The sequence below is a fragment of the Lytechinus variegatus genome, chromosome 5 (genome assembly GCF_018143015.1).
Source record: "Lytechinus variegatus isolate NC3 chromosome 5, Lvar_3.0, whole genome shotgun sequence".
Lineage (NCBI taxonomy): Eukaryota > Metazoa > Echinodermata > Echinoidea > Temnopleuroida > Toxopneustidae > Lytechinus > Lytechinus variegatus.
The window spans coordinates 45,317,419-45,345,014 of record NC_054744.1 but is presented as its reverse complement, the minus strand read 5'-3'; the positions used below and the strand labels follow the sequence as shown (position 1 = coordinate 45,345,014).

Here is a 27,596-nt window from a genome sequence, read left to right as displayed (position 1 = left end):
TCATTATTGACGCAACTGTTATAAAAAGCCATGACATCAATCCTTTTTTTATATATTTAAGTAAGGCCTTGGCATCAATCCCCGGAAGCACGCCATTGTGATAATAGAAGTGTGAAATCGCCAAATCATTTAAAAAAAATGATTCCGTTTTGTGAATATCGTTTCTATATCTTAAAATATGCTATGTGCAATTGAGAAATCGCCTAACAGTGTGAAGTGAAGCAATAATTACAGGAAGTATATCTTTTATCTCGATGTGGTAATTAAATGGCCTCTCTTTATATATATGAGCCTGAGGTAAGTTATACTGATAATGGCCTCTCTTTGTACCACAGTTAATGACAGCTGGGTAGTCCATTTCTTTTTATTATTTTTCAATAATTATTCTAGTTAAAGTTATACACCGGTGCATGATTTCCCAATTATTATATTCAAAGGTATGACAATTTCAAATGAGCTTTTGTTTTCGAATATGCGATCTCGCGATTATGAAGAAACATAAACTTATATACTCGAAAACGGTGTTTTTTAAGTTAATACTCGAAATGGAAAAACAAAATGTATTGTTATTATTTCCTACATCACATTTTTTTTTACTACTGTATATTTCACTATTATTTTGTTTTAGTCTAGTTCAGTGTAACTGTTTTCTACATTATAACTTTATGGGTATATAAGAAATACTTGAGAAATATGGATCAAATTTATATTTGCAGAACGACAGCGATATAAAGAGAGATAGATAGATAGATAGATAGATAGATAGGGTTAGGGTTAACAAAGTTGATGAAAATGATGAAATGAAAATCCATATTTCATTGTTCGAAATAGACTTGAAATTAAATACTCCGAAAACTAGTTTTGCCCAATTGATCGTGGGCCCGGCAGCCGCTGTGCAGCGCCAGATCGACGAGCCCTTTAATCGTAAACAGGGTAGCAGCAACTCCCATCTTTTAACGTCTTTCGGTCTGACGCGGCCGGGGTTCGAACACCCGACCTCCCGGTCGGGTGTTCGAATGCTCTACCAACTAAACCAACACACATCGGTTGCATTTTCCATAACATAAAGGTTATGGTTGCAGGTGTTGCCACTATCTAAGCTCAACTTGACTGCTTGGCAACCCCGAAAAACAATTACAAATTATATCTAACAACACTAATAGTGTAAAAACGCAGGTGTATAATTGAGAGGGGAGCTTGAGGAGGGAGCAAGCTTTACTTATGTGATAAAGCTGGCTGGAAAAGTATCTTACCGGTTTTCGTTTGCTGCTTGTTCATGCTTTGTTTGTATGTCCGATTAAAAAAAGAACTTTGATATCTACTTCACATTTAGATACAATGGTGGACCGTGGGTCACGGCTTTGGGGGAAGCAAAAATGTTAAGTCACTTAATTAGTGAGCGCGCGAAGCGCGCTCAGTTGCCATTTATACCGATGTAACAAAGACATTTTTAAGAACAATGCCATTAAAGGGATATGTATCTTACTGATCAAATAATGCGAGCGCGAAGCGCGAGCTGAAAATTTTTGATGTTCAGATCAGAAAAATTGATATTTAAAGACTGATTTTAGGAATTCATGGAGAGTAGACATATCTCACCAATCCTCTTATGCGAACGTAAGCATGGACAGGAAATGTTTTACGTTAAGACCTTAAAATGTGGATATCATTTTAAGTCCTAATGAAAAAGAAGCATACAATAGTACAAAAACAATAATAAATCGAAGTGCGAAGAATTATATTTGGTGTATATTGACTTGAAAACGGGAAGTTTTAGTACAACATAGGTTTTGTTAAACATAGAATGCGAGCATCGGGAACAATGAAGACATAGGCCCTGAGCAAATTACGTTTCATAAAGTTATGAAAAAGTGTTCTTTATGTAATATAACATAACATAATTATAATATAACATAATAATGAACACTAATTTCTTCTTTCCCACAAAGTTTCTATTCATTTCTCCATCTTTTTCCCCGTTTTTTTTTAATCAGCCGATGAGGGGCACGTTCCCCCATCCCCCCCCCCCCGTAGTTACGCCATTGTTTAGATACCGCTATCTGGGGTAGACATCAAAGTAATTTTTTCTGCATTCAAATTTGTCCGGGCCAATTTTACTTCAATTTTTTTTTTTTGCTTCTCGAATTTACATCAGCATCCCACTTTAAAAAAAAAATCATTCCCAGGGCCCTGGTAGACTTTGGATCTAGATCTAGGCCTACTCACTAATGCCCTTTGTATGGGTATATCTAAACGCAAGCTCAAGTTAGATACCAGTTTGGTGGCCCCTCTAATGTACTCTTTCTTGTGCATGAATAAATTTGAATAAGATCAAGGACTCCATGCAGGCGCGCCGGAACACTTTCAGTTTTGGGGGGGCAAAATCCCGAAGGGGGCACAATATTTTTGACAGCGTGAGATACCGAAGCAATCGAGCGGGAGAGGCTATGGGACCCCCCCCCCCCCACGGTAGAGATTTTGTGTAAAAACGGAGTATAAAAGTTGCGTTTCTAAGTGCATTCAAAAATAAAATTTCTTGAGAATTGAACAGTCTTGGAGTTCTTTTTGCTCCTTCTGCTTCCTCCCTTCTGACCCAGCCTGGTGTTTCTTCATGACCAGGGTCGCAGTTCCAGCAAATTACGAGCCTTATTGCAAACGAAATTGTTTCAAACCAATGTAATATAGGACTTTTAAAGACTTTAAGATGACAAAGATGACCGTACGCAGCCGGGGGCCGCCGATCGAGAGGGATAAATTCACAAAATTCACCAAAAGTGTGCACGAAATCCTTCAATTTTATTCTAGAAAATGCAAAAGCTCCCCCATCACAAATCCCCTCGCTATTACGTTTCTTCGAAAAATTTAGGTCTTGCAGTGAGCGCCACCCACTCCTGGGTTGTTTTTTTTTTGTTTATTTTTGCAAACGTCCATGAAAAACAAAAGCTGGGATGAACCAGAGAACATAGCTGCCATCTCGATCTGATTAGTATCAGGTAATGGGAAGAAGCTTTAGAATCTAAAATACATATGAGCTGAAATAGTATCAGACAAAACGCCTTCCAATCATGCCAATGAAAAGGAATAGAGGAAAATACGGGGCTGTGAAAATATCTTAAGATTTTTTTTTATAGTAGAGCAGTACTGTAACGCTTATTTCTTTCTTTTACATTCTTTACATTTTCATTCATATCTCGGATAATATGAGTCCGGTCAGGAAGACACTTTCACAGATGATTTTATTTTTTTCATGTCTAAACATTATCTCTAAGTTGCTTTCGAGTGGGATTCACCATTTTTACAATTATAAATTATAATCCTCTACACATGATTATTCTGAGTGTAATTTTCTGATAACATGTCTATATTGAGTTGAAATGACCTTGGTATTTTACTATTTTCTTTAGGGCACTGAATTGTTATTATTATTTGTTTGGCGTCACCTGTGCCTGGGAGGCGAAAAGCGAACTGAATCACTATGATCCACAGGTCCCTCCTCCCGATATAATTGATTGGGGGGGGGGGGCAGGTGGACCTCGACACCGTGGTTCCCCCTACTCTTATACGAATACTGTAGTGCAGTGGGTTCTTAACGTGCAAAGGTGGTGACTCTCCTCTACAAGGGGCCTCCATTTAACGTCCTATCCGAGGGACGGAGTGTTTTCCATTGTAACATAGCCTGCATCTATGAAAAATGGGAGAATGACGTTTACACACAACGCACTGACTTCAGTCATCCGCCCAGGGTGGACTGGAACCTACGATCTTTGGTTCGACTTCGACGGGCAGACGCGTTACCGACTGAGCCAACACCGCTCTCTTGTTATCACTGTATTAACTCAATTTATATTTAGTTTAAAATGAAATAATTGAAACAAGTTTCTCGAGATGTTATGGTTTCTGGGCTGGACAGCTATGACATAGATTTCATATCTTGCTCGAGTAACTAGTGTTCACGCGCGTTAGTGATATCGGGTCCGGTCTTAGCATTTCTGGGCGACCGCGCGTTTGTTAGACGACACAGCCAGCATCATAGAATTGTAAACCTAATCATTGGTAGACCACTATCAATTTGCCATTCGCTTTTAGTCTGAAATGTATTCATTAAAAGGTTAAACGTTATCACACTGTAATAAGATGGAAAAAGGGGCTTATCAAAGCTATGTTTCAAGAGGAACTGTTCGTCAAAAGACGCGAGGCTTGCTATGATAATGTATTTGGCCCGTCAGGGGCAAAATTTTTTCATTTTTGACAATGGAAATGACAATTTTCAGGCAGAAAAGTGCCTTCATTTACTTTTGTCCTTAAATAATTTATCATTTTTCATCTTTCAGGGGGGCACGTTGGGGGGGGGGCAAAATCTCGTTTTGCCCCCCCAAAATTTTATTTGGGGGGGCAAGTGCCCCCCCCTGCCCCCCCGCTTCCGGCGCCCTTGACTCCATGTGCCTAGATCTGCTCCAAATATGGTGTAATCAATGCTTTCACATTCAGGAGTACATAGCTCTTACGTTATAACGTCTTGATTAGAGTTTGATCTAAATCTAGACCCCATTTAGAATATAAGTGGAGTAGCGTGGTCGTGGGGCGATCTAAGTTAGAATCTGTTGTAGGAGTTGACAAGACTAGAGGATCTGCTCTCTATCATTGTGCATTATGTTAGGGTCGTAATCTTGGTCTAGACTCTACTAGGCCTAGGTCCTAATGATAATTCTACCTTCCAAAAATGAATCTCGGTGATGAACGATGGGATCATATTCATTGCACTATACGATAGGTATCATTCTGGTCAAGAATAGAAAGGCAAGTATACCTAATTGACGATATCAAAGAAGCATTCTTAACAAACTGAAATATCATCGTTTAAGAAACCTTGTTGAAAAAGATGTGGTAAAATGGAATTTAAAAGGGTAGGGTAATTGGAAGTCCAAAACATTGAAAACATTTAAACAATTTCATGACACAACAACATTCAATATATCATATCGCTAAAGAAATTATACGTGTGCAGTGAAAAAAAATGATATCATTATGAAACGAATCGGGATAAGAAATACGATTAAATAAATAAGAGTAAGATTATTACTGTACAAGCATCAAATGAATTAAGGTAAATTAACATGATTAATGCATTATCACATAATTCACACGGGAGAATGAGGTTTAAAGTGTAGAAAGGTAGAGAGAAAGCGAGAGGGGGTGGGGAAAAAAGGGGCCTGTTGCAGAAAGAGTTGCAATCGATCGCAACTCTAAAAATCATGCGCAACATGATTTTCAACCAATCAACAGCGCGCATTTGGGACTTGCGATTGATTTTTTGACTTGCGTTTTAACGCAACTCTTTCTGCAACGGACCCCAGAAGAGTCGGGAGAACGAAAAAGAAGAGTCTCCGAGACAGAAAACTTGTATCATGACCATGGATTAATATATTGTTAGCATGGTGCAGTCAAGCAGACGAAAGGAAAAGAACAGGAAAAGCAGTGAATCAATAATCATAATCAAGAAATAAAATTGCATGCTTACCAAGTACTTAAGGAAAGTAGAAGGAGGAAGAACAGCAATATCCTTGATGTCATTTTATAATGTGTCCCACAGTCGAGGACTCGACACTGTAAAAACTGTGGTGTTAAAACTCACACCAATTGGTCTTGATAGAGGACCACACCCTGAGGTGTTAAAATTACACCTTAAAGATTGAACATAACACCAAAGAGTGTAAATGTAACAACCAAAGGTGTTGTAATAACACCTATAGGTGTAAAACTAACACCACCAATTTAACATCGGTGTAAAATATCTGGTGTGGTCCTCTATGTACACCGGTTAACAGCACAGTTTTTGCTGTGGAGGTAGTCTATTCGTGGGAGTGCAAAAGAGGGCTTGAGTCCTCATGTAGAAGAAAGATGTCCAAAGGAAGGAACATCCGGATGACATGGGTATGTTCTCAGAGAGAAATTCAGAGTCACATAAACCTGGGCCCTGTCTTACAAAGAGTTACGATTGATCCAATCAATCGTAACTCTATGGAAATCCAACAGTGTCATAAATTTTTTCTGCAGGAAATGTGCAAAATGTGTTTTGAAAACGAAGGGCAACACACCAAACTGTCAAGAAATCAATGAATTTATGGATATACATTCATATCTAGAAAAAAAATTGAGCAAACATGCAATTGATATGTTGACTTTGCTGGCTTTCCATAGTTGATGTTATCTTTGTAAGACAGGGCCCTTAGTGGCGTAAATACGGGGGGGCATAGGGGACACGTGCCCCCCAATCGGCTGGCCGAAAAAAAAACGGGGAATAGGAGAAAAAGAGGGAAAAGGAAAAGAAACGTAGTGGGGAAAGAAGAAATTGTTTATTATTGTGTTATATTATGTTATATAACATAAGAAGCATTTTTTCATAACTTTATGAAACGTTATTTGCTTAATTGTGTCTTCAATGTTCCTGGTGCTCGCATAGACTGTTTAACGAGATATATAAACCTGCTGTACTAAAGCCACCGGTTTTCAAATCAATATACAACAAAATAATATATTTCCTCGCAATTAGAGTTATGGTTTTAAGTAGTGATATATTCTTTTTTCATGACTACTGAAAGTTGTTGTCCTATTTTAAGGTCTTAAAATAAAACATTTCCTGTCCGTGCTAACTTTCGCATTACTGGATTGGTGAGATTTCTGCTCTTCATGAACTCCTAAAATCAGTCCTTAAAATGTCAATTTTTCTGATTTGAATATCGAAAAAATTTAGCTCGCGCTTCGCGCTCGCATCATTTGGTTAGTGAAATACGTGGGTTCTTAGTGAATTTCTACAAATAACCCTTAGAATGCCCCTCTTCATGTCTGAATTTCCTAGATTTTCAGCTCGCGCTTCGCGCTCGCAGTATTTCATTAGTGAGATGCGTATGATAATCATGATTACAATGACTTCAAAAAGTGCTCCATGTGTTTAGATGTAATTCTAACAAACTCAGCAAGCGCTTGGCACTCGCACTAGATGACTATGGTGAGATATGTACACTCTGACTTAATGAATTCCTAACTATAGTCCTTAAAATATCCATGTTTGGGGTCAATATATACAAAAATTTCAGCTCGCGCTTCGCGCTCGCATCGTTTGGTTAGTCAAATACGTAGGGTCTTAGAGAATTCCTACAAACAACCCTTAGAATGCCCCTCTTCAGGTCTATATTTCCTAAATTTATAGCTCGCGCTTTTGCGCTTGCAGTATTTGATTAGTAAGATGCGTATGATAATCATGATTACATGACTACAAAAGGTGTTTCATGACTGTGTTTAGATGTAATTCTAACAAAATCAGCAAAAGGATGGCACTAGCATTAGATGACTATGGTGAGATATTTATACTCTTAATGGATTCTAAAATATAATCCTTAATATTTCCTTGTTTAGGGTCAGTATATACACAAATTTTAGCTCGCGCTTCGCGCTCGCATTGTTTGTTTAGCGAGACAGTTAAGTATCATGATTACAAAACAATTTGCTTATAATGTCAATTTTTAGCCCTCGATATCAAAAATTTTCAGCTCGCGCTTCGCGCTCGCATTATTTAATAAGTGAGATACATATCCGTTTAATGGCAATGCATGTCCTTAAAATATCTCTATTAGATCAGAATACCTGACAACTGAGCGCGCTTCGCGCGCTCCCTAAGTAACCCGAATTTTTGCTGGTGACCCACGGTACGCCACTGAGGGCCCTGATGGACACTTGTATGCAAATGAGCATAGATAAAAGCACCACGTGCAACAACTCGGATAAAACCAAGCAGACGGTTCGACCTAGAGACCTGGGTTCCGGGATAGGTCTGAAGTAATTGTAATTTCCAAGTATTAGAATAAAGATTATGGAAGATATGCATGCGTTTCCTAGAAAGTGAGGAGTTTGGATTCTTTTCTTCCTGGTCACATGCATAACTTTAGTCTTGTGTGGAATAAAACCCATTGCTGGCAGTCCACTGAATTACGTATCTAACTCTTTTTAGACGATGTTTTCGTCAGCATCAGAAGAAATAACTCGGAATAAAAGAATGTCATCTACAAATAGAACAGCTTCAGAAGGGAAGTAGAGATGTCATTAATGAAGAGATTAAATAGCTTGGGCCCCAAAACACTCCCTTGCGAAATTCCAAAAGGAACATGAATCCACGAAATAGTTGAACCTGAAAGAGAACAGACTGATAGCGTTTAGAAAGGGAAAAAACGACTCCATCTCCACAGGTTACCCTAAATGGTTAACTTGTAATAATTGTAATATACAATACGGCATGAAGAATATATATTGTTCATCAAAAGATACGTTTGGTATCTATAGTTTGCATTGTTTGTTTATGAATTGAATTTATCAATGGTTATTTATATGAGAAAAAGAATTTGATAACCTTTAATTATTGTTTTTAGAGTGAATTATGTACACCAGGGGTCACAGGCCCAATGGCTTTAAGGGTAAGACCCCCCTCCCCCCCCCCCCACTTTCAAAACTGATCTGCGGCCCCTGCTCGTCAACTCGTCAATCTCAAGCTGCTGAGAAATATAGAAGATTCAAACATTAAGGGGGAATGAAACCTTTCGAACAAGTAGGCTTCTGTCGAAACAGAAAAATCAAAGAATAAGAACAAAGAAAGTTTGAGAAAAATTAGACAAATAATGAGAAAATTATGAGCATTTGAATAGTGCAATCACTAATGACATGGAGATCCTCAAATTGACAATGTGACAAGGAAGTGTGATGTCACATGTGAGCAACTTTCCCTTTGATGGACTATAAAATACCCCCAAAGTGTATCTTGCTCTTTCTTATGATACAAACTCTTTTAATATCCATGGTGTATTCTTTAAAAATCTGCATTACATGCCCTCCTATAAAAGAATACATGATCTACTGATAACGTGATAAAAGAGGCAGTGTAAGTGAAATATACACTACAGTAATGGGGAGAGTTGTTCACAAGTAGTGACATCACACATATTTGTCGCATTGCCAACGTGAGGATCTCCATAGCATTAGTGATCGCAATATTCAAATGTTCATAACTTTCTCATTATTTGTCTGATTTTTCTAAAACTTTCATTGATCTGTTTCTCTGATTTTTCTGTTTCTGATGTGATTTCTAACGTTCATCACCAGCACCATTTTATTTTCATCTCTTTCAGAAAAGAACGTAACAACATGCCTTATCTTGCCAGCCTAAAAGGAAAACAATTTATTTTTGGCCTTCTGCTTGTGATTTCCGTGATGTTGTACATCATAATACTTTCTCCCGAGGGTCCAGTTTGGCCATCATTTCCATATGTTTCAGATCGAGACGCACAGACTAGGTTAGTATTTTAGTTTACCGTTCAGGAAAATAATCTTTAGTTTAAAATCATTGTTATCTACTATCTTAACACGATTTAACTAATTATCTAATCAATTAATTTAGCTTTGCTGCTGTAGTTAACTCTCTACCTCGTTTTTGTTTTATTTTTTTGTTTCTTATTTTTGGGGGGTCGAGGGTGTTCTTGTTTTGGAATTGTTTTGACTCGCATGAGTAGCATAAACAAGACAAAGGCACATTTCCATTTGGTATTGCATGTCCGTCATTTTTTAAATTTTAACCAAGGTAAAATGTTTGTTATTTTTTATGCCATCATAACTTGAAATGTATAAACCCTTTGCACGAAAATTTGGATAATCAAGTGTCACTTATCATCTGGCATGTCTCTCAGGTCACATGATGAAGATCACGGGTCATTAAGGGTCAATGAACTTTGACCACGTTGTATATCAGTTTTAAGAAAAAAGTTATTAAATATACGCGGAAGATTTTGACAATATAAGTCACCATATAAGTATTCGCGTATTGGAAAATGAGATTTCTGGTTGCTACACAGCAAAAACTGTGGTGTTAACCGGTGTACATAGAGGACCACACCAGTTATTTTACACCGGTGTTAGATTGGTGGTGTTAGTTTTACACCTAAAGGTATTATTACAACACCTATGGTTGTTACATTTACACTCTTTGGTGTTATATTCAATCTCTAGGGTGTTATTTTAACACCTCGGGGTGTGGTCTTCTATTAACACCAATTGGTGTCAGTTTTAACACCACAGTTTTTACAGTGTAGGAAAAGGATTGAAGGTCAAATGGCCCCAACTTCACTCTAAAAAAACGAAGAGCTAACTTAGCTTAACTTAGCTAGAGCGTGTAAAGTGAATGCACTTCGGAGTGCCGATTTGTCTAGTTCAAATTTGAACGGGAAAAATCAGCACTCCGAAGTGCAGTCATTATACACGCTCTTTAAGAGTCAAATTTGCTCTTCGTTTTTTAGAGTGGTGAAAATAAAATCTTCAACCAAAGATGGAGAATAGGAATTTTCAAGGTATTTTGAGACGAAAAGTCTTTATTCTATATTCGACTTGGATGAGAAGGTTATTAAAACATATACCAAAAAAAATATATTGGTCAATGGATGAAGATCAGTGGTCATTTGAGGTGAAGGAACTTTGTGCTTTTTATCGAAATATTTTCTTCTCTAATTTTTGACTATTTTGTTTCTTTTTTTTTATTCTACGAGGGTGGAGAAAAGGATTGAAATATATATTTTTGTCATAATTTCATGAGTAAAATGTCATATATCCACCCATGTCCTTCTTCCCTGAAGATTGTATAGAATGAAATATTATGTCAACTATATTTGTATGTGCATGCACATTTATTCACATGCATATTAGATCAAATTTCAAGATTTTTTTAGTGCAAGGCAGTTTCGATATAGCATGAATGGGGGTAATTAAAAACGGCACCAAAATTTTCGAAGGATAAAAGGGGCATAAAGTCCATTCAATAGGGCATCATGGTCTTGGATTTATATCATACACATAGATATATCTCTATGATTATACATCAAAGGGGTAATTAATGAACGAGATATATTCTTGATATTTCACTAAGTCAAAAAAATACTCCTGCTTCATTGAATTGCATGCTTAAAGCTAGACTTCTCCGGATGTTCCACTTGTTTTTTGTTTTGTTTTTTTCAAACAGATTTGCCCTCTTTCCATTCCAGAATAATACTCATGTACCCATCCCCTCCAACCAACATGACCAAATAGAATTTTCAGAAAGCAATACAAATTACCCTTTTTATTATTATCTTCAACGTATTCATGGAGCGTTGTGGCCCAGTGGATTAGTCTTCGGACTTTAATGCAGAGGGTCGTGGGTTCGAATCCCAGCCATGGCGTAGTTTCCTTCGGCAAGAAATTTATCCACATTGTGCCGCACTCGACCCAGGTGAGGTGAATAGGTACCCGGTAGGATTTATTCCTTGAACGCTTTAGCGCATATTGATATGGCGGCTCAGCTACAGCCGGGGTAATAATATGATACCAAGTATCAAAGCGCAGTTGAGTATATGCACAAAAAACTGCGCTATAATGGATATATTATTATTATCAGTAGTAGTATTAGTAGTATTAGTAGTAGTAGTAGTAGTAGTAGTAGTAGTAGTAGTAGAAGTAGTATCATTATTATTATTATTATCATTATTATTATTATGTTCTCTTTGCTTTCATAATAATCAACCTTTCTTATCTCTCAGTCTTTGGAATTTCAGAGATATCGGACAACAACAGCTATATCTTTATGATACCATACTGAAGTATCCGTGGAAATCAAATAGCACGAGGAGAGATCATTTTAGGTGAGGACGTTATGATGGCTCTGAAATACAGTCGATCACAGGTGACTTTAGCCGTTGCAAAGTCCATGACTTTACTTGTAATATATGCAATTCTTGTCGGGAATTTCGCGATTTTCTTTGCGAAATATGCAACGGAGGTTGCGAACTATATGCGACTGCAACTGCACGGTTTGCACCGAAATTCGCGAACTTCATGTGTGATCGTCCATATTCCAAGGCCAACGTAAGAAGGGGTCCTAATACTAATGTTATTACATAAAATCTTATAATAATCTTTTCCAAAAACTTATGAAAAACTTGCCAATGAATAAATTCCATTTGAAAAAAATGTATTAGTTTGATTCGACCATTCTTCTTTTCGTCTACCTTAGAATTATCATGAGTAGAAATTTGTCTATGGGGTTTTATGTGTTAGTATTTTATTAAATACATCTCCATTTAATTATAGCAACTATGTATTTTTCACTAAATGTGGAGTTTGAATCATTATTACATGAGACACGGTGTATTCCTGCTTTTAGGTAGATATATTACGCCCCATTACAACTCGAAATGTGTGCCAAAACAACTAAATTTGTTTTTATGTATTTTCTATAAAAAAACTAAGTGAATATGCCTGCTTAATTCGATATGTCTTGGAGTTACTCGTGTCAATGTGTATCAAATAACCTATTTATTTTTTTATAATATACAGCGATTGACGGGTGTCCGGTGATAATGATTCTGTTTGTATCTATAGGGTAAAAGTACCCTTATCGTAATATAGAGTTTAAACTGAATTAATTCCCTGGAATATAATGTAATCAGATATGTAATTAAATTTTAAGATTAAGGATGACCTGATATTTGGTTACATTTAGTTGTATAGTTCCGGTTAATTTTGTGTCAGTCAAGTGTACCAATCAACACCCCCCCCCCCCCCGCCCATTGGAGAGTGTAGGCTGAAAGAGCGATGCGGTAGAACTCGGACAGCGCTGATTTATAAACAAATATCATTTGTTACATTTGTTGAAATACATGAATACCCAATTCATAGCTGAGAATGTAATGCGACCTTACTTTGTGCAATATATAGATGTATATATATATATATATTTAAAACACATTTTACCAATTCATGTCACGTATTGTCCACTGATTCGATTATATTAAATGTCAGGCGTTCAACGTGTAGGTGAAGTATGGCCCAATAAAATATTCGAACTACGGTCTTGTTTTGTGATCAAATGCCGTAGAAGTAAATTTGAGACTTTATCCCCATGTTTGTCAAATTATTTACATGGAGTACCTTTTGTTAATTACAGTACGTAACTTGTTATTTATTTGTATCTGGCGACTCCAACTCAAGCTCTGCTTTTCGGGTTTTCGCCTCCTTCAAAATTGTGTCGAAATATATACTGTATTCGTTACTATGTCAAATATTATTTTGTATCTGTTTGAAGGAAATAAATGTGATTTTCAATCAATCAAATCAGTTAATCAACAAGTATGTTTTAAGAAGTTTTATTAGTACTGGGTTCCGTGACACAAAGGTTAGCGATTATCGTACGCTTGATTTTCATGATTTATTGTACATTGAAGTCATAATGCAATCAATGGTAGAAAAATGTTCTACGATCATCGCTAAGCTTTGTGTTACGGGACTTTGGTGTACAAAATGATGTAATGGTGGGTTATCACAATCGAATATCAATAGGTGCCGTGGCCGACTGGTCTAAGGCGCCTGACTATACATGGAAAGTCCGGGTTCGATCCCCGGCCGCGGCACCTATGCCCGTGAGCAAAGTATTTTATCCTGCATTCAAATAAATGAAAATGCTATACACATTCTTGGTAACTAGACTTTTTTTTATTCTAACGAAAAAAATAAAGTAAAGGAATGTATTATTTTTCTGCTCCATAGATTTTGGCCAAATTACAAAGTGTGGTCATCAAAGCATTATACATGTGTTTTCTGATTCTACTATGTCTGTTACATCCAGCATGGCGAATGTACTCAGCTGTCTGTGTAGGTTTCGACAAATCTACGTCTTCACCAGAGTTGAGTTTTTAGCATTGAGATGAAATACCAATATATCCATTTGTATATTTATATAGGAGATTCGTTTGGTTTTGTTCCATGATATATTTCCCCACTATACGAATACTCAATGTCATTTCATTTTTGTTTTCATGCCAATTATTGTAGACAAGAGCTCGCCAACTATCGTTCGGAACTGGGCAGCAGCTGGTCAGTTGTTCTACATCAAGAAAATGTTACCATAAAGGATCATGACAAATATGTATTTCATGACAATTACAATGGAATATCACCCGAACTATACAAACTGCTCCCGAAGGTAAACAAAAAAAGACCAGCTCATAACGTACAACCTAAAGCATATTGGTATTGCATTTCTGAAAAGGATTTCTGAATCATAAAATAAACAGTGCTCCATTAATTCTGAAATGCTATCTTGGAAAACGTTCCGTATGATTTTTATTCGATGGTTTCTTGGCATTTTTAGTACTTATAGGCCTATATAGAACGTATAGTACATAGTTAGTATCATTTCTGCAGCTAATAGTTATGCCGTTTATATACGTTGATTCGTCATCTAATTCTCTTAAGCTGCTGAAACTCCAAGATGTCAGCAAACCTCTGCAATGTAATTTTTTTTATATAGATCTGTAAACTCCAGACCGAACTTCCATCTAAATTTAGTGATATTTTTGTATCAATTTCAAATGTATCAATTTTATTCCAAATTGTGTATTCCGAATCACAATGTTAGGTATACTTGTCCCAAAATATGGAATGATCCTCCTATAAAGGTTCTAAAAGTCCTTGTCGACATCAAGTTTTAAATACAATTTCTTTATAAAAAAAAAAACCCAAAATACATGATATCTACCTACATATGAATCTTAATGTTTTCTATATTAATTAATTCTATTAATAATCGTGTTGTACTATTTACATTGAACGACCTCGTTCTGGTCTGCAGGGGCGGCTTCAGCGGAAGGGGGGCAGGGGGCGACCGTGGACGCCCCTTTACTGTTTCTTTTGTCGAGTAGTGATAGGGAAAAAAGATGTGCTAAAACGAAAACTAGATAATTTGATTGAGAAAAACAAAATAAGGTAATATTAAGGTCGACTTTTCTCCCCCTCCCCCCACCACCACCATTAATAATATCCTGGGGCCCGTTTCTTAAAACAGTCATTAACTTCTTGACTAAATCGGAGTTTGTGAGCTACTTGTCCGCAAACCGTTTCACGAAGCCCTCTTTGCCAAGGTCTGGTACAACAACCTCACCGTGACACCTCCGAACCTGTCATACGTACTGGGGGGGCTGAAGCCCCCCCCCCCCACTTTTTTTCCAAAACCGTTTACGAAAACGTAAAAAAATACAATAGGATTGTGATGTTTGCATGGTCAGCCCCCCCCCCCCCCCCACTTTGGAAACTTTTCCGCGTCCCCTTTAAATGGTTGTTGAGTCTTGTTACCATGGAATTTACCATTGAATGGCAAAGTTCCCATAATGATAAGTGTTATGCAACGGAACGCTGGCCATAAATCTGGCTTGATCGAATTGATCAGGAGAGCATTTAAACAAATCTGACAGGTTGTCGATTCGATGACTTCCTTGATGTTGAATGACTGAGAACCACAGCACTGGTTCATATTACAACTGTTGGAAAATTTAAACTTTGTCGGATGAAAAAAAAAACAAGTCCCTTCATAAAACGCTCCCTAGTTCTTTGTGAACCGATTAGAGGACAAATCTTTATTGAAGACAAAAATGAAGAATAGAACATAAAATTTTAATAAACGGAACACGTTTCGAGGTGTCGCACCTTTTTTTTTTTTTTTACTTCATTCCATTTAACAATTAAATTCACACCTTGTAATCCTGTGTAACTACATTCTTGAAATTTTTACTTGACACCCTAACTGTATAAATACCAATGACTCTGTTAATAATTTTCAGGCTGAGGATGAGGTGCGACACCTCGAAACATGTTCCGTTTATTAAAATGTTATGTTCTATTCTTTATTTTTGTCTTCAATTTAGTATCGTGTCGTTCATTTGGAAGTGACAAATCTTTAATTGGTAAATGAAATGATAAAATATATCTTGTTTCTTTTTATTAATTTCTTATTAATATTTATTGTACTCGTGCAGAAAAATCCTTTATTACATGGGAAGAGATACCGTTCATGTGCAGTTGTTGGCAATAGCGGAACAGTTCTACATAGTGGATGCGGAAAAGAAATAGATATGCACGATTTTATATTCAGGTAGGTAGAACAAACAGTTATATTTACAAATGTATTGTGAGTTTTACACTGCGCAAACAATGTGGACATATTTGAACACTGCCACTCTTCCATATTTCATGTTCATAATAATGAGTCAAAAACTCAAAATAGACGCAGTTTAACTAACTTTTGGACTGTATTGAGGGAACCGAATATTGGACATTGTGTAAATGCTCTGAGCAAGCGCGTATGCTGGGGGAAGGGGATGCACCCTTCCACTGAGGCAGAGGAGTTCCGACACTGAGAAGCAAAACGAAGTTATTTTGTACCCCCTTCTGCTTCCAACAGCTAATTTTCCAAACTAGTTCCTACTCCACATGATGTGCACCTCCCCGTGCTCAAACCAGCCTACGCCCTTGAAAATTCACTCAAATTTTCGTGTTTACTGAATAGTGGTCTTGATCTTTCTTATTATTTGATAAAATATCATTAATAGCTGAAAACAACGTTGGCCATACTATGCCTGGTGTTGTTTACGTCTTTAATGATGGGTTTTATGCAATACACTTCCTCATATTACAATATTAGAATAGTATACTTCCAGTAGTCATGGTAGTCAATACATACATATGAAGTATAATAAATCTAGTTGAAAACCTTAACATGACAGAAAGAAAACTCCGAGTAGAGCCACTTGTTCACCGCTACCATCTGGCCTGTGGAGAATCTACAGGTAGGATTATGGTATGCCAATGCTGTATTGAGCACACTTTTTAAAAATATCATTAAAATATCACTTTTGTGACCAAAATTACTAATTTCCATACAGTTTAAATTTATTTATCATTAGTAACGTGGGAATAATTTTTGTATTCACCAGAGCGCTCAAAAGCTTGAATTTTGGGCATATTTTTGTGTACGCCCTCTATTGGTGGAAAGTAATATGGCAAGAAAATTTTAATATTTAGATCTCTATTTTTAATTATGAAAAAAATGATATAAAGAATCAAATTTAAATAAGAGCCAAGCTGTATGAATAATAGGTGTAATGGAAACTGTCAGTGTAAAAAAATCAAGCATTTACCCCAAAGAAAAAGAGAAAATAAGCCAAACATTGCCACCCTTATTTTGTCACACATGGAGATATAACTGAGAACAAGGTTATATCATCATGATCATAACCTTGTTCAATGAATGAGTGAGTAGAGCCATTATTGATGAGTTCAAATTTTTGACCTTTTACTTTAGATCATCTTCAGGAACTGAATTATTCACAGGAAAATAGGTTTCATGAATATGAAACTAAATCACACAAAGGTGAAATAACTCTTGACTAAATAAACTACAAGATGTCAAACCGGAATTAAGAGGCATTAGGTTACATAACTTTAATATATATATATATATATATATATTGTAAAGAAATGGATGAAGAGAACAATGGTAGGCGTAGCTTAAATCAAGGATCCCAGAGCTATCTACCCTTTGGAAAAATTGGTGATGCCGAAAAAATGTCTCTGCCGGGAATCGAACCCGGGCCCCCGGCTTTGAACGCCGGTGCCTTAACCACAAGACCACAGAGACGGGTTAGTGACTAGGGCGAACACAATCCGTTTGACCGTCAGATAGACAGATTTTCGACACTATACCAATTATAATTTCCTTTGTCGGGTGAAGGTGGGTTTAGAACAATGACAATGACAAGCCACCATGCCTCAGCTGGATCAAAGCTATTGCTTCGATACAGTACACGTATGGGAGAAGAAATACAAATGTGTAAAGTTATACATGTACAACAGCTTTTGTTCTCTTCATCCATTTCTTTACAATATTTAAATAAAAAAGAGTTGCCAAAAGCTGTTGTACATGTATAGCTTTACACACACACACACACATTATATGATAGAGATTTAACCTGTTTTCCTGTAAATAACTTAGTTCCTGAAGATGATCTGCAATAAAAGGTCAAAAATTTGAACTTATGAATTGGCTCTACTCGGAGTTTTTTCTTTTCTGTCATTTAATTTATTGATATATATATGCATCGGTTCAAGAAATTGATTTTTTTGGAAGCCTTCATCGTCAGGAATTTGCTTGATTTATATGTTGATACATAAAAAGGCAAACACAGTCAAAAATTCAGATTTTCATGATATTGATTGCTTTACTAACATATATTCTACAATATGAATACATGTATTTACATGTCATATGTTATCATTTACTAGATCAATGTCTATAATCCATGTGATACAATTTAAGCCCTATTTTTTTTTTTTTTACTTTTATCTGAAATCTTAAATATTGTAGAAATGAAATTCAAAAAGTGCAAACATCCTCACAGTGTGGCCTACATTCTTAGCATCATCAGGAGGGGTAAACATTTAGGGACAAGCCTAAAAAGAAAAGTAAATCCGCCCTTTATATGAGGTGTGGTATAAATCGCATTTAGTGATTTTCATTTTTTTTTCTAATTTCTTTCGGGTTATTGAACCTTGAAAAGCCCAACACATATTGGTTCTACTATTGCAGTATAAAGTTACAGTATATCCTCCGCCCTGCCCCCTCTTCTCTTTGCACTCTTATCATACAAACACTTTGAAATTATTGAATTCTATTATTGGCTGACTGGCTTCCATTGTGTAAAGTGCATCCTAGACCACCCCCCCCCCCCAAAAAAAAAAAAATCCTTGTAAGTGTCATTAATCGTGCACAGAGATAATGATACCTAGTGGGACGTCACGAATGCGTGAGGTGAAAACAACTTCGAAAAAAGGAGAACAAAAATTGATTTGGTGGACGGTATATATTTGAATATATTTGAATTTTGAATGAATTATTATACAAATTAAAATTGGACTTCAATACCTTAATCATGGGAAATTACGATTCGATCACTTCAGTATTTTGCTTCCTTACTTGGAAGTGAGGGTTAAACCAATTAAGTTCCAAACCATGTAACCTTAAAGGACAAGTCCACCCCAACAAAAACTTGATTTGACTAAAAAGAAAAAAAAATCAACAAGCATAACACTGAAAAATTCATTAAAATTGGATGTAAAATAAGAAAGTTATGACATTTTACAGTTATATGCACATCTCGGTCAGTATGCAAATGAGGGAACTGACGATATCACTCACTATTTCCATTGTATTTAATTTTATGAAATATGAAATATTTTTATTTTTTCGTCATTGTCATGTGAAATGAAGTTTCATTCCTCCCTGAACATGTGGAATTCCATTATTTTAACATTTTGTGGTTCAGGCAAGGAGGTCCTATTAAAAAAAATCGTAAAAATTGAAATATTGTATAATTCAAACAATAAAAAAAAGAAATAGAGTGAGTGACATCATCGACTCTCTCGTTTGGATGTAACTGACTCGTTCATATAATTATTTCGTCAAAAATAAGCGAAACTTTGAAATGTCATAAGTTTCTTATATTACATCTGATTTTGATGAAATTTTCAGCATTGTGCTTGTCTGATTTTTCTCTATTGATTCAAATCAACACTTTGTCTGAGGTGGACTTGACCTTAAACAAATTACTACTATCCACTGTATAAATTTCCTCTGCATGTTGAGGTGGCTCGGGGTAAAAATGGCAAAGGTAAAAATGGCAGAGGTAAAAATGGCAAAGGTAAAAATGGCAGAGGTAAAAATGGCAAAGGTAAAAATGGCAGAGATAAAAATGGCAGAGGTAAAAATGGCAAAGGTAAAAATGGCAGAGGTAAAAATGGCAGAGGTAAAAATGGCGGTAGTAAAAATGGCAAAGGTAAAAATGGCAGAGGTAAAAATGGGAGAGGTATGACAGAGGTATAAATGACCAGTGTTAAACCCCCATGCAAAAAAAAATCCAAAAGCCTCTCCATGTACAGTATATTTAATAAGAAATGTTTTGAGAAGAAAATTAGAATGATAATGTTGAACTAATGGAAAGGGTAACATTTTAAAATCATACTGTAGATCTTCTGCACCAAATCGAGTTGAGTTGAGTTCTTATTTGTTTCCTCAACTTTCATGCACGGCCTTCATGTCAAATCGCTCCTCTGTTATTCAAATTTGAAGCACACTTTGGATCTCAATTATTGTACTTGTCTTAATTCATTAAAGGAAAAAATAACCCTGACATAAACTTAAATTTATTGTAAAAATAATAGAAAAATAATTAAAACAATATTGGTGAGGGTTTTATGGAATGCATGAAAAGCTATTAGAATTGTATATTTTAATGGTGGCGTCATTTGCGAGCAGTCTATCTCCACATATGGTGTAATGAAAAATATCAATAAAATGTCATTTAAAAAAATGAAAATGGTTTTTATCGTACCTTAAGTATATCAACATAAAAAATCATTTCACATCCGCCCCTGAAAGATTTTTTTAGCAATCAGGACCCACTGATTAAAAAATTGAAAAGTAAACATTTTGGTGTATACGGGGCAGCTGTTTGTATATGACGTCACAGATAAAAGAATAAGATTTATAATAACTTTCTTAATCTTCGATGGGTTTTCCTCAAACGTTCACCAATATATTTTTCTCCTATTTTTATAGTAAACCATTTGTCAGGGTGAACTTCTCCTTCAAAACAGGTCGATAGAATGATACCTCTGCCTCTGCCATTTTTACCTCTGCCATTATTACCTCTGCCATTTTTACCTCTGCCATTATTACCTCTGCCATTTTTACCTCTGCCATTATTACCTCTGCCATTTTTACCTCTGCCATTTTTACCTCTGCCATTATTACCTCTGCCATTTTTACCTCTGCCATTATTACCTCTGCCATTTTTACCTGGCACCGTTGAGGTACATTGCAGTACTAAATAACAGTATTAAATTCACCATGGCCACTGACTTATAAAGCCTGGCACACACTATGCATGTGATCCGATGAGACGTATTTTTTTAATAAATCGCATTTTTTTTATTTAATGTGAAAGTTCCAAGAAGAAAAATTATTTCATTTCAATTTCGGCATAATGTTTGGAATAATAACATCACAACTTTGCTTTGCGGCAAGCCCTATTTATGGGTGAAGTAAAGTCCAATTCGGCTTCAAGTCGCAGCTGATGATGACGTCATTACAGATTTGATTTGAATTTGTTTTTATTCCTTCTAGAAGGCTCGAACTAGACAAAATTTCGATTTTAGCTGTCCAACCACTATTCTTATCTCCGATCACTAAGATTTTATTGTTTGGAATGATCTTTTATCAAAATGTAATAAAAAACTCTTTGTAATTGGGATGGAAATGAAATTTGCACTGGGTGCTCCTAGGTTTATTTAGAAAGCAGTTCTATAGTAAAGTCTCTCTTTTGGGATTATAATCATTATGGAGATAGAAGATTACAGGCAAATTGGTAGGGCCTAGCTTCATGTTAGCGGCATATTATGGCAATTGCCATGATTACGAACTACTTTCTCACTTCTCATCCAATGCTCATGAGACTTTGCTCATACGTTAGTCTTTAAATGAGTACGTACTGTTGCCGGGCACTGCGATACGCCAATCATGCCATGCAATGGCGTGTTATTGGAATATGGCAGAAAATATAAAGTGATACCTCCATGGCTATGGCAATACATTAGGTAAAGATATTGTGGAGCTAAATGCGTGAACATGTACTTCATAATGATCATGACACATTGGAATTTACAATGAAGACGGGCCAGAAATATTTTCGAATATGTCGGGTACTGCATCGCGATGGTATGTGCGGCAATATTAAAATCAGATGGATATTATACTTCCATTTAAAAATGCTCCTCACACAAGTCCGTCGTGATAGGGCGGAATTATTCACCTACCTTCAGTAATATACTTATGCCTCTATTAATGGTAAGGTAGTAATAAACACTGATAATTTTTGTTGATTTTTTTTCTATGACGCACTCTATAGCTCATTAAGGACTTGATTTCATGTACCCTTTTCTCTCTAACGTTATTATCGCATTAATGATAATCATAGTGTGATAATAGTACATGTTAGAATACCCACGCCATCCTAATTTCCTAATCTAAATGATGGGATCAAGTTTCATGTTGTGAATATCATTAGATTATATGCTACTCGTCATTTCCCCGTCTACATATTAATCATCTTAATCAAATACACATGATGTCAAGATCTACACTATTACAAAATATTTATTTGAATATGAAGGTTCAAAGTACAAGATATTTCGAACACGGCGATGTTCGAAACTGTTATTGCGATATACCAGCGAAACATGGAACTGTATGAAGTGCGTTATTAATTAGTATTGGAAAGGAGTACCATCCCACTCCTCTATCTTCCACGATAATTAATTGAACACGTCTGACCCGTAGATACAGTACATGCATTCGTCATATTCTATAGGCCTACGGTTTAACATTAGCGGATCCAGCTTTGACCAACAAGAGGGGAAGAGAAAAAAATCGTTATAAAGTTTCGTAGTCATTGGCATACCGGAGAAATCTCGTCGGGGGATGGGGGGTCTGAAAGCTTTTCTTCCCCCCCCCCCATCACGTACACTAGTGTATAGATCTATGTTTTTTCTGACTGATGTGCGTGTGAATATCAATCGAAGTTAGTTGATTATCATTTTGAAACACTTTTCAAGATAATAATTGACTTTGAAAACTATGATCAAATGTGATCAAATATCTGTAATATACACTCCCCTCTTTCTCTCTTTACTCTTATCTCTCAGGTGCAACATACCACCGTTGATGCCGTTTGAGCGAGACGCTGGAATAAAAAGTAATTTTTCCACGATGAATCCTAGTATATTGTTTAAAAGGTACTAATTTGATCTGAATTCTCCATCCATAATCAGAGTATTCCGCATGTTCCGCACGATCAATTGGGCAAAGCAAATTTTCGGAGTATTTCATTTCATGTCTATTTCGAACAATAAATTATGGATATTGGATAAATTATGGATATTAGATGTACGTTCGCTAATTGGAAAATTACATTACTTAAACACGTTATAGGAAACCAACATTATTTAATTATTAATGAATTTCATATTTTTGCAATGCTTTCGTTATTTTCAAATATATAGTTGGTGATATAATACAACGCATGTACTTTCTCAGTAAACTTAAATTATTCAATGTAGATAGGACTATCCACCTGATTTTTCTTTTCTGATCTATTCTACCTGGACGATCTTCTTTACTTATCGTCTTTAATTTTTACATCTTTTGTTGGAAAAAAATTTAAGATTATATCAAGAATTTCCCTTGTTACTTTCAAATGCATTTTGTATAATTGTATCTATGTAAGTGATATATGTAATAATTATGTAATGTTTTATTACAAATGTTTTTATTGTGAGCAATATCGAATTGAATTGAATGATATTCATTTTAAAACCTGTTTTATTAGGTACATGATATAAAACAGCTGTGCTTTTAATGTATCCTGTATAAATTCAAATAAATAAATAGATATTTTGTTCACTGGTATGGGTAAAAAGCCTACATTAAAAAGCAGTTTCTGGTATGTCAAAACCAATAGCGACAACTGTAACACTTATGACCACGACTTGTGTTTCTTTTTTTCAAGCGAGCATTGCAAGTTATTTTAAAAGTATATATATATATATATATATATATATATGTGTGTGTGTGTGTGTGTGTGTGGGTCAGGGTGTGTATGTGTATGTATATATTTATATATAAATGTGTGAAATTGTACATGTACAACAGCTTTGGCACTCTTATTTAAATATAGAGAACAATGGTAGGCGTAACTTAAATCAAGGCTCCCCAAAGCTATCTACCCTTTGGAGAAATTGGTGATGCCGGAAAAATGACAGAGACGGGTTAATTGCTAGTGGTTATTTGCTACAATTGGTATTGTGTCGAAAATCTGTCTATCTGACGGTCAACCGGATCGGGGTCGCCCTAGCCATTAACCCGTCTCTGTGGTCTAGTGGTTAAGGCATCGGCGTTCAAAACTGAGGGCCCGAGTTCGATTCCCGGCAGAGACATTTTTTCGGCATCACCAATTTTTCCAAAGGGTAGAAAGCTATGGGGAACCTTGATTTAAGCTACGCCTACCATTGTTCTCTTCATTCATTTCTGTCACAAAATATATATACTTTTAAAATAATTGGGAAAAGAAGTACTCCTCTGTAACAAAAATCAATGGAACTAAATTTCTATATTGTACATGTATCTTTGTCTGTTTTCTTTTATTCTGTTATCTCTTCATTGTATTTACTCCACTATAGCTTAATAGCTCAACATGCTATAATCCTTATTTTTCTGATTGACATTATTTTTTAAGAAAGTCTGCTTATTCCTTTGCAGGTATAACGGGCTTAAGAAAGCGGAACAAATCGACAAATTCAATTATATGGTGTCGGAGTATAGAGGCGTGTTGTGGTCAATCTGCCATGCGTCCCATGTTTCACTGTCTCTACTGATGACCGCCATGAGGAATTTAATAGCGGAGAATTTAGATTTGGTGTGTGCTAATCCCATGCACGTCCAAGCTGTAACTGACTTTTGGTACGAGAGAAACATCCGGGCTCGGATATCTAGTGGTAATATCTTTTTTTTACAGTAGAGTAATGAAAAATGCTGACGACGATAATAAAAATAACAATGTAATAATAGTAATGATAACAATAATAATATCAATGATAATAATATTGGGTAATAATATCCAAGTCCTTTGAAGCGCATAGAGACGTTATTTATAATGTGTTATGCGCTATACAAGAACTGTCTATTATTATTATTATTATTGATCATGATAATAAAAATAGAAGAAGGAAAAGGTATATCAGAATTATTTACAAAGGTGGTTATAATGACAATAATAATACATAATGAAGATAATAACCATAACATTAATAATAATTATAATAAAGAATGTTTTTAATCATGGTGATAATCAGAATATTTATGAAAGTATAATAGTTGTTGTACTAAGTTGTACCGACATTATGGAATAAACTGCCTGTAACACTTTTTTTTTTTAATTTAATTTACTTTTGCTTGAGTAAATGTTTGTAGTTGAGTATTTAGCTATACGTTTTTTGTGTAGATCGTTATTTATATGTTCTTGTCTTTTTTATTGTGCAGGGCCCCTTGGTAGAGCAGTTTTGTAACTAAAAGGGTTGCCCTGCTGAAATAAAACGGAAATAAACAATAAATAAATAACACTAAGATCTGCTGACAAGTTAAAAACTTTTAAATCTGTGCTTAAAACACATTTATTTGCTCGTTGAATTTTTTCTCCTTATATGATTTTTTGTGTAACTATTGGTATAAATATTCATGTTTAGTTCTCTTTCGTAAATTATTTTTGTTAGGGTTTAGCTTAGGCCTGGTATTTTTCATGGGCGGAAATCTGTCCCCAAAGGTAGCGGGACCAGGGGCTGGAAAATTTCACAAGCAAAAAAAAAAGTTATCACCTGAAATAAAAAAAATAAAAAAGTTTTTACAAAAAATGTAAGGTCAAAATACGTTTTTTATATCGATGTGAATGATGTATTTCTCTCCATCATAAAAGACCCAAAATAGTAGGGGGACATTTCATATTGTGTCCCCCTACTATTTTGGGTAGAAGGGACACGTCCCTCCTGGGATTTCCGCCCATGGTGTTTTGTGTTATGAACCTGCCGGATTGCCTTATGGGCATGCAAGTTCCTTAAACTACTGGTGAACAGGGCATTAAGATCAGGCACCAGTCCCCATAGATATATTTTCAAGTGCTCTTTGAGTAATTTCATTTTTATTATTAGTAGTAGTAGTTATTAATTGTAAAGCGCGTTGATCATATTTTGGGTAAAGCTATATGAATACATGTTATGTATGTATGTATGTATGTATACTATTACCGCTGCATAATAACAATAATAGGCCTATAGGGTATTTATATTGCGAATATATCCACCTTGTTAGGTGCTCAAGGCGCTCCTATGTATTTCCCGGCTAAGCTAGGCGTTTAAAGGCACACAGCGTTTTAAGAAATTACTTCCTACCGTTACTCATTTACCTCACCTGGGTTGAGTGCAGCACACCGTGGATCAGTTTCTTGCTGAATGAAATTACGCCATGGCTGGGATTCGAACCCACGACCCTCTGTTTCAAAGTCCGATAAGCACACCTACCCTTATAATGTGCTCAAGCATCCACATAATTCCTTCCTACTGGTAGACTTTGTATTAATTTACTAAACCTGGGTTGAGAGTGGCAAATGCAGATTAATGAACACCTTGCTAATAGGGTCGAACGTTTGCAGTGAAATTTGAACCCCGGACCTTTTGGTTCATTATCGGAGACTTATCCACTGAGCCATATGAAGGTAACCTAGGCCCCGTCTTACAAAGAGTTACGATTGATTCGATCAACTACAACTATGGAAAGCCAGCAACATCCAAAATGCTTGTTTGCTCAAAATATTTTCTAGATAGGATGTAGAGCCATACATTTATCGTTTTCTTGAAAATGCAGGGTGCTTTTCTTTGTTTACAAAGGACATTGTGTAAATTTCCTTGAAAAATTATGACACTGTTGGATTTCTATATACACTGTAGTTTAGGTTGATCAGATCGAAGTCTTTGTAAAACGGGGCTCTGGAATCCTAATTGACCACGTGCGATAATTTACAATCTACCCTAGATAACAGCTATGTCTGTTCTTATTTGTCCAGATTGGTATATTACCTGCGAGAACAGATCCAACACGAAAAGTTTGAGAGAAAAAATCAGGATTTACATTGCTCTGTTGGGGCATGTAATCTGTCGTCTTACAATCAGAGGATTGTTGGTTCGAGTCCCAGCCATGGCTTGTTTTCCTTCGGTCATGCATTAATTGTGCCACGGACCGTGAAGGTGTTAGAATCTGCATGAATGTGCTGCAATCCACCCAGGAGAGGTGTGTATATATGTATACCCAGCAGCATCAATCCTGCAAACAACAGCTCGAGCTAAATCCGGGGTAATATTCTTTGAACAAAAGCTAGATAAACGGTCCCTTATCACGAGAAATGTGAAATACAAATATCAAGGAAGAATGATGTTAATAAATGTAATTTTGTTTTCATTGTCCCCACAGGTTTCTATTTGGTAACATTAGCCATTCAGGTATGTGATGAAGTAACGCTGTATGGATTTTGGCCCTTCTCCGAGCGATATGGAGCAAACAAGACCAGTGTATCTTACCACTATTTTGATAAAAGCACAGACAAGGTAGCCAAAGGAGTTCATAGTATGGATAAGGAATTTGCCCTTCTTATGCAGCTTCATGACCTTGGTATCATCCGTATTAATATAGGACCATGTAAATAACTTCATTACACCGGCATTACACTAATACCTCGTGTTGAGTACTGTACACCTGAGAATCGGAAATCCCTAGAAAACCTTATTGTGATGCTATGCAGAAAAAAAGGGACAACGTGACTTGTTTTGCAACATTCTCTACGGGATACTGTGCATCGACCTGAACAGGGATGACCGTGAGCTAGTTTACAGAAACGAAAGTAAAATTGTGGGAGTATAGCCTGTAGCCACCTGTCCAACTTTTAATCTTGTCAAGTTCATAACTACTAAATCCTTGATGACTTGCCAGTTGGCCTCCCGGTACACTGTCATATAGGTCTGGTGTTGATCTAGCACTAACACAG

The 27,596-nt window shown here is 36.0% G+C and overlaps 1 protein-coding gene across 1 annotated transcript; it reads left to right on the top strand.

Moving 5' to 3' along the window:
- The first annotated feature begins 167 nt into the window (after window positions 1-167).
- On the top strand, window positions 168-27,418 carry LOC121416276 (sia-alpha-2,3-Gal-beta-1,4-GlcNAc-R:alpha 2,8-sialyltransferase-like). Its single transcript, XM_041609806.1, has 8 exons — window positions 168-259; window positions 9,174-9,338; window positions 11,607-11,708; window positions 13,897-14,047; window positions 15,876-15,991; window positions 22,657-22,746; window positions 24,269-24,504; window positions 27,026-27,418. Exons 2-8 carry the CDS (start codon window positions 9,190-9,192, stop codon window positions 27,256-27,258), a joined length of 1,077 nt encoding a protein of 358 aa, XP_041465740.1. The 5' UTR covers window positions 168-259; window positions 9,174-9,189; the 3' UTR covers window positions 27,259-27,418.
- The last annotated feature ends 178 nt before the right edge of the window (window positions 27,419-27,596 follow it).

Coding starts and splice junctions, on each gene's coding strand:
- LOC121416276 (XM_041609806.1), top strand. CDS start 9,190: ATGCCTTATCTTGCCAGCCTAAAAGGAAAACAATTTATTTTTGGCCTT. Junction 11,709..13,896: donor ACGAGGAGAGATCATTTTAG/GTGAGGACGTTA, acceptor CAATTATTGTAG/ACAAGAGCTCGCCAACTATC. Junction 24,505..27,025: donor CCGGGCTCGGATATCTAGTG/GTAATATCTTTT, acceptor TTGTCCCCACAG/GTTTCTATTTGGTAACATTA.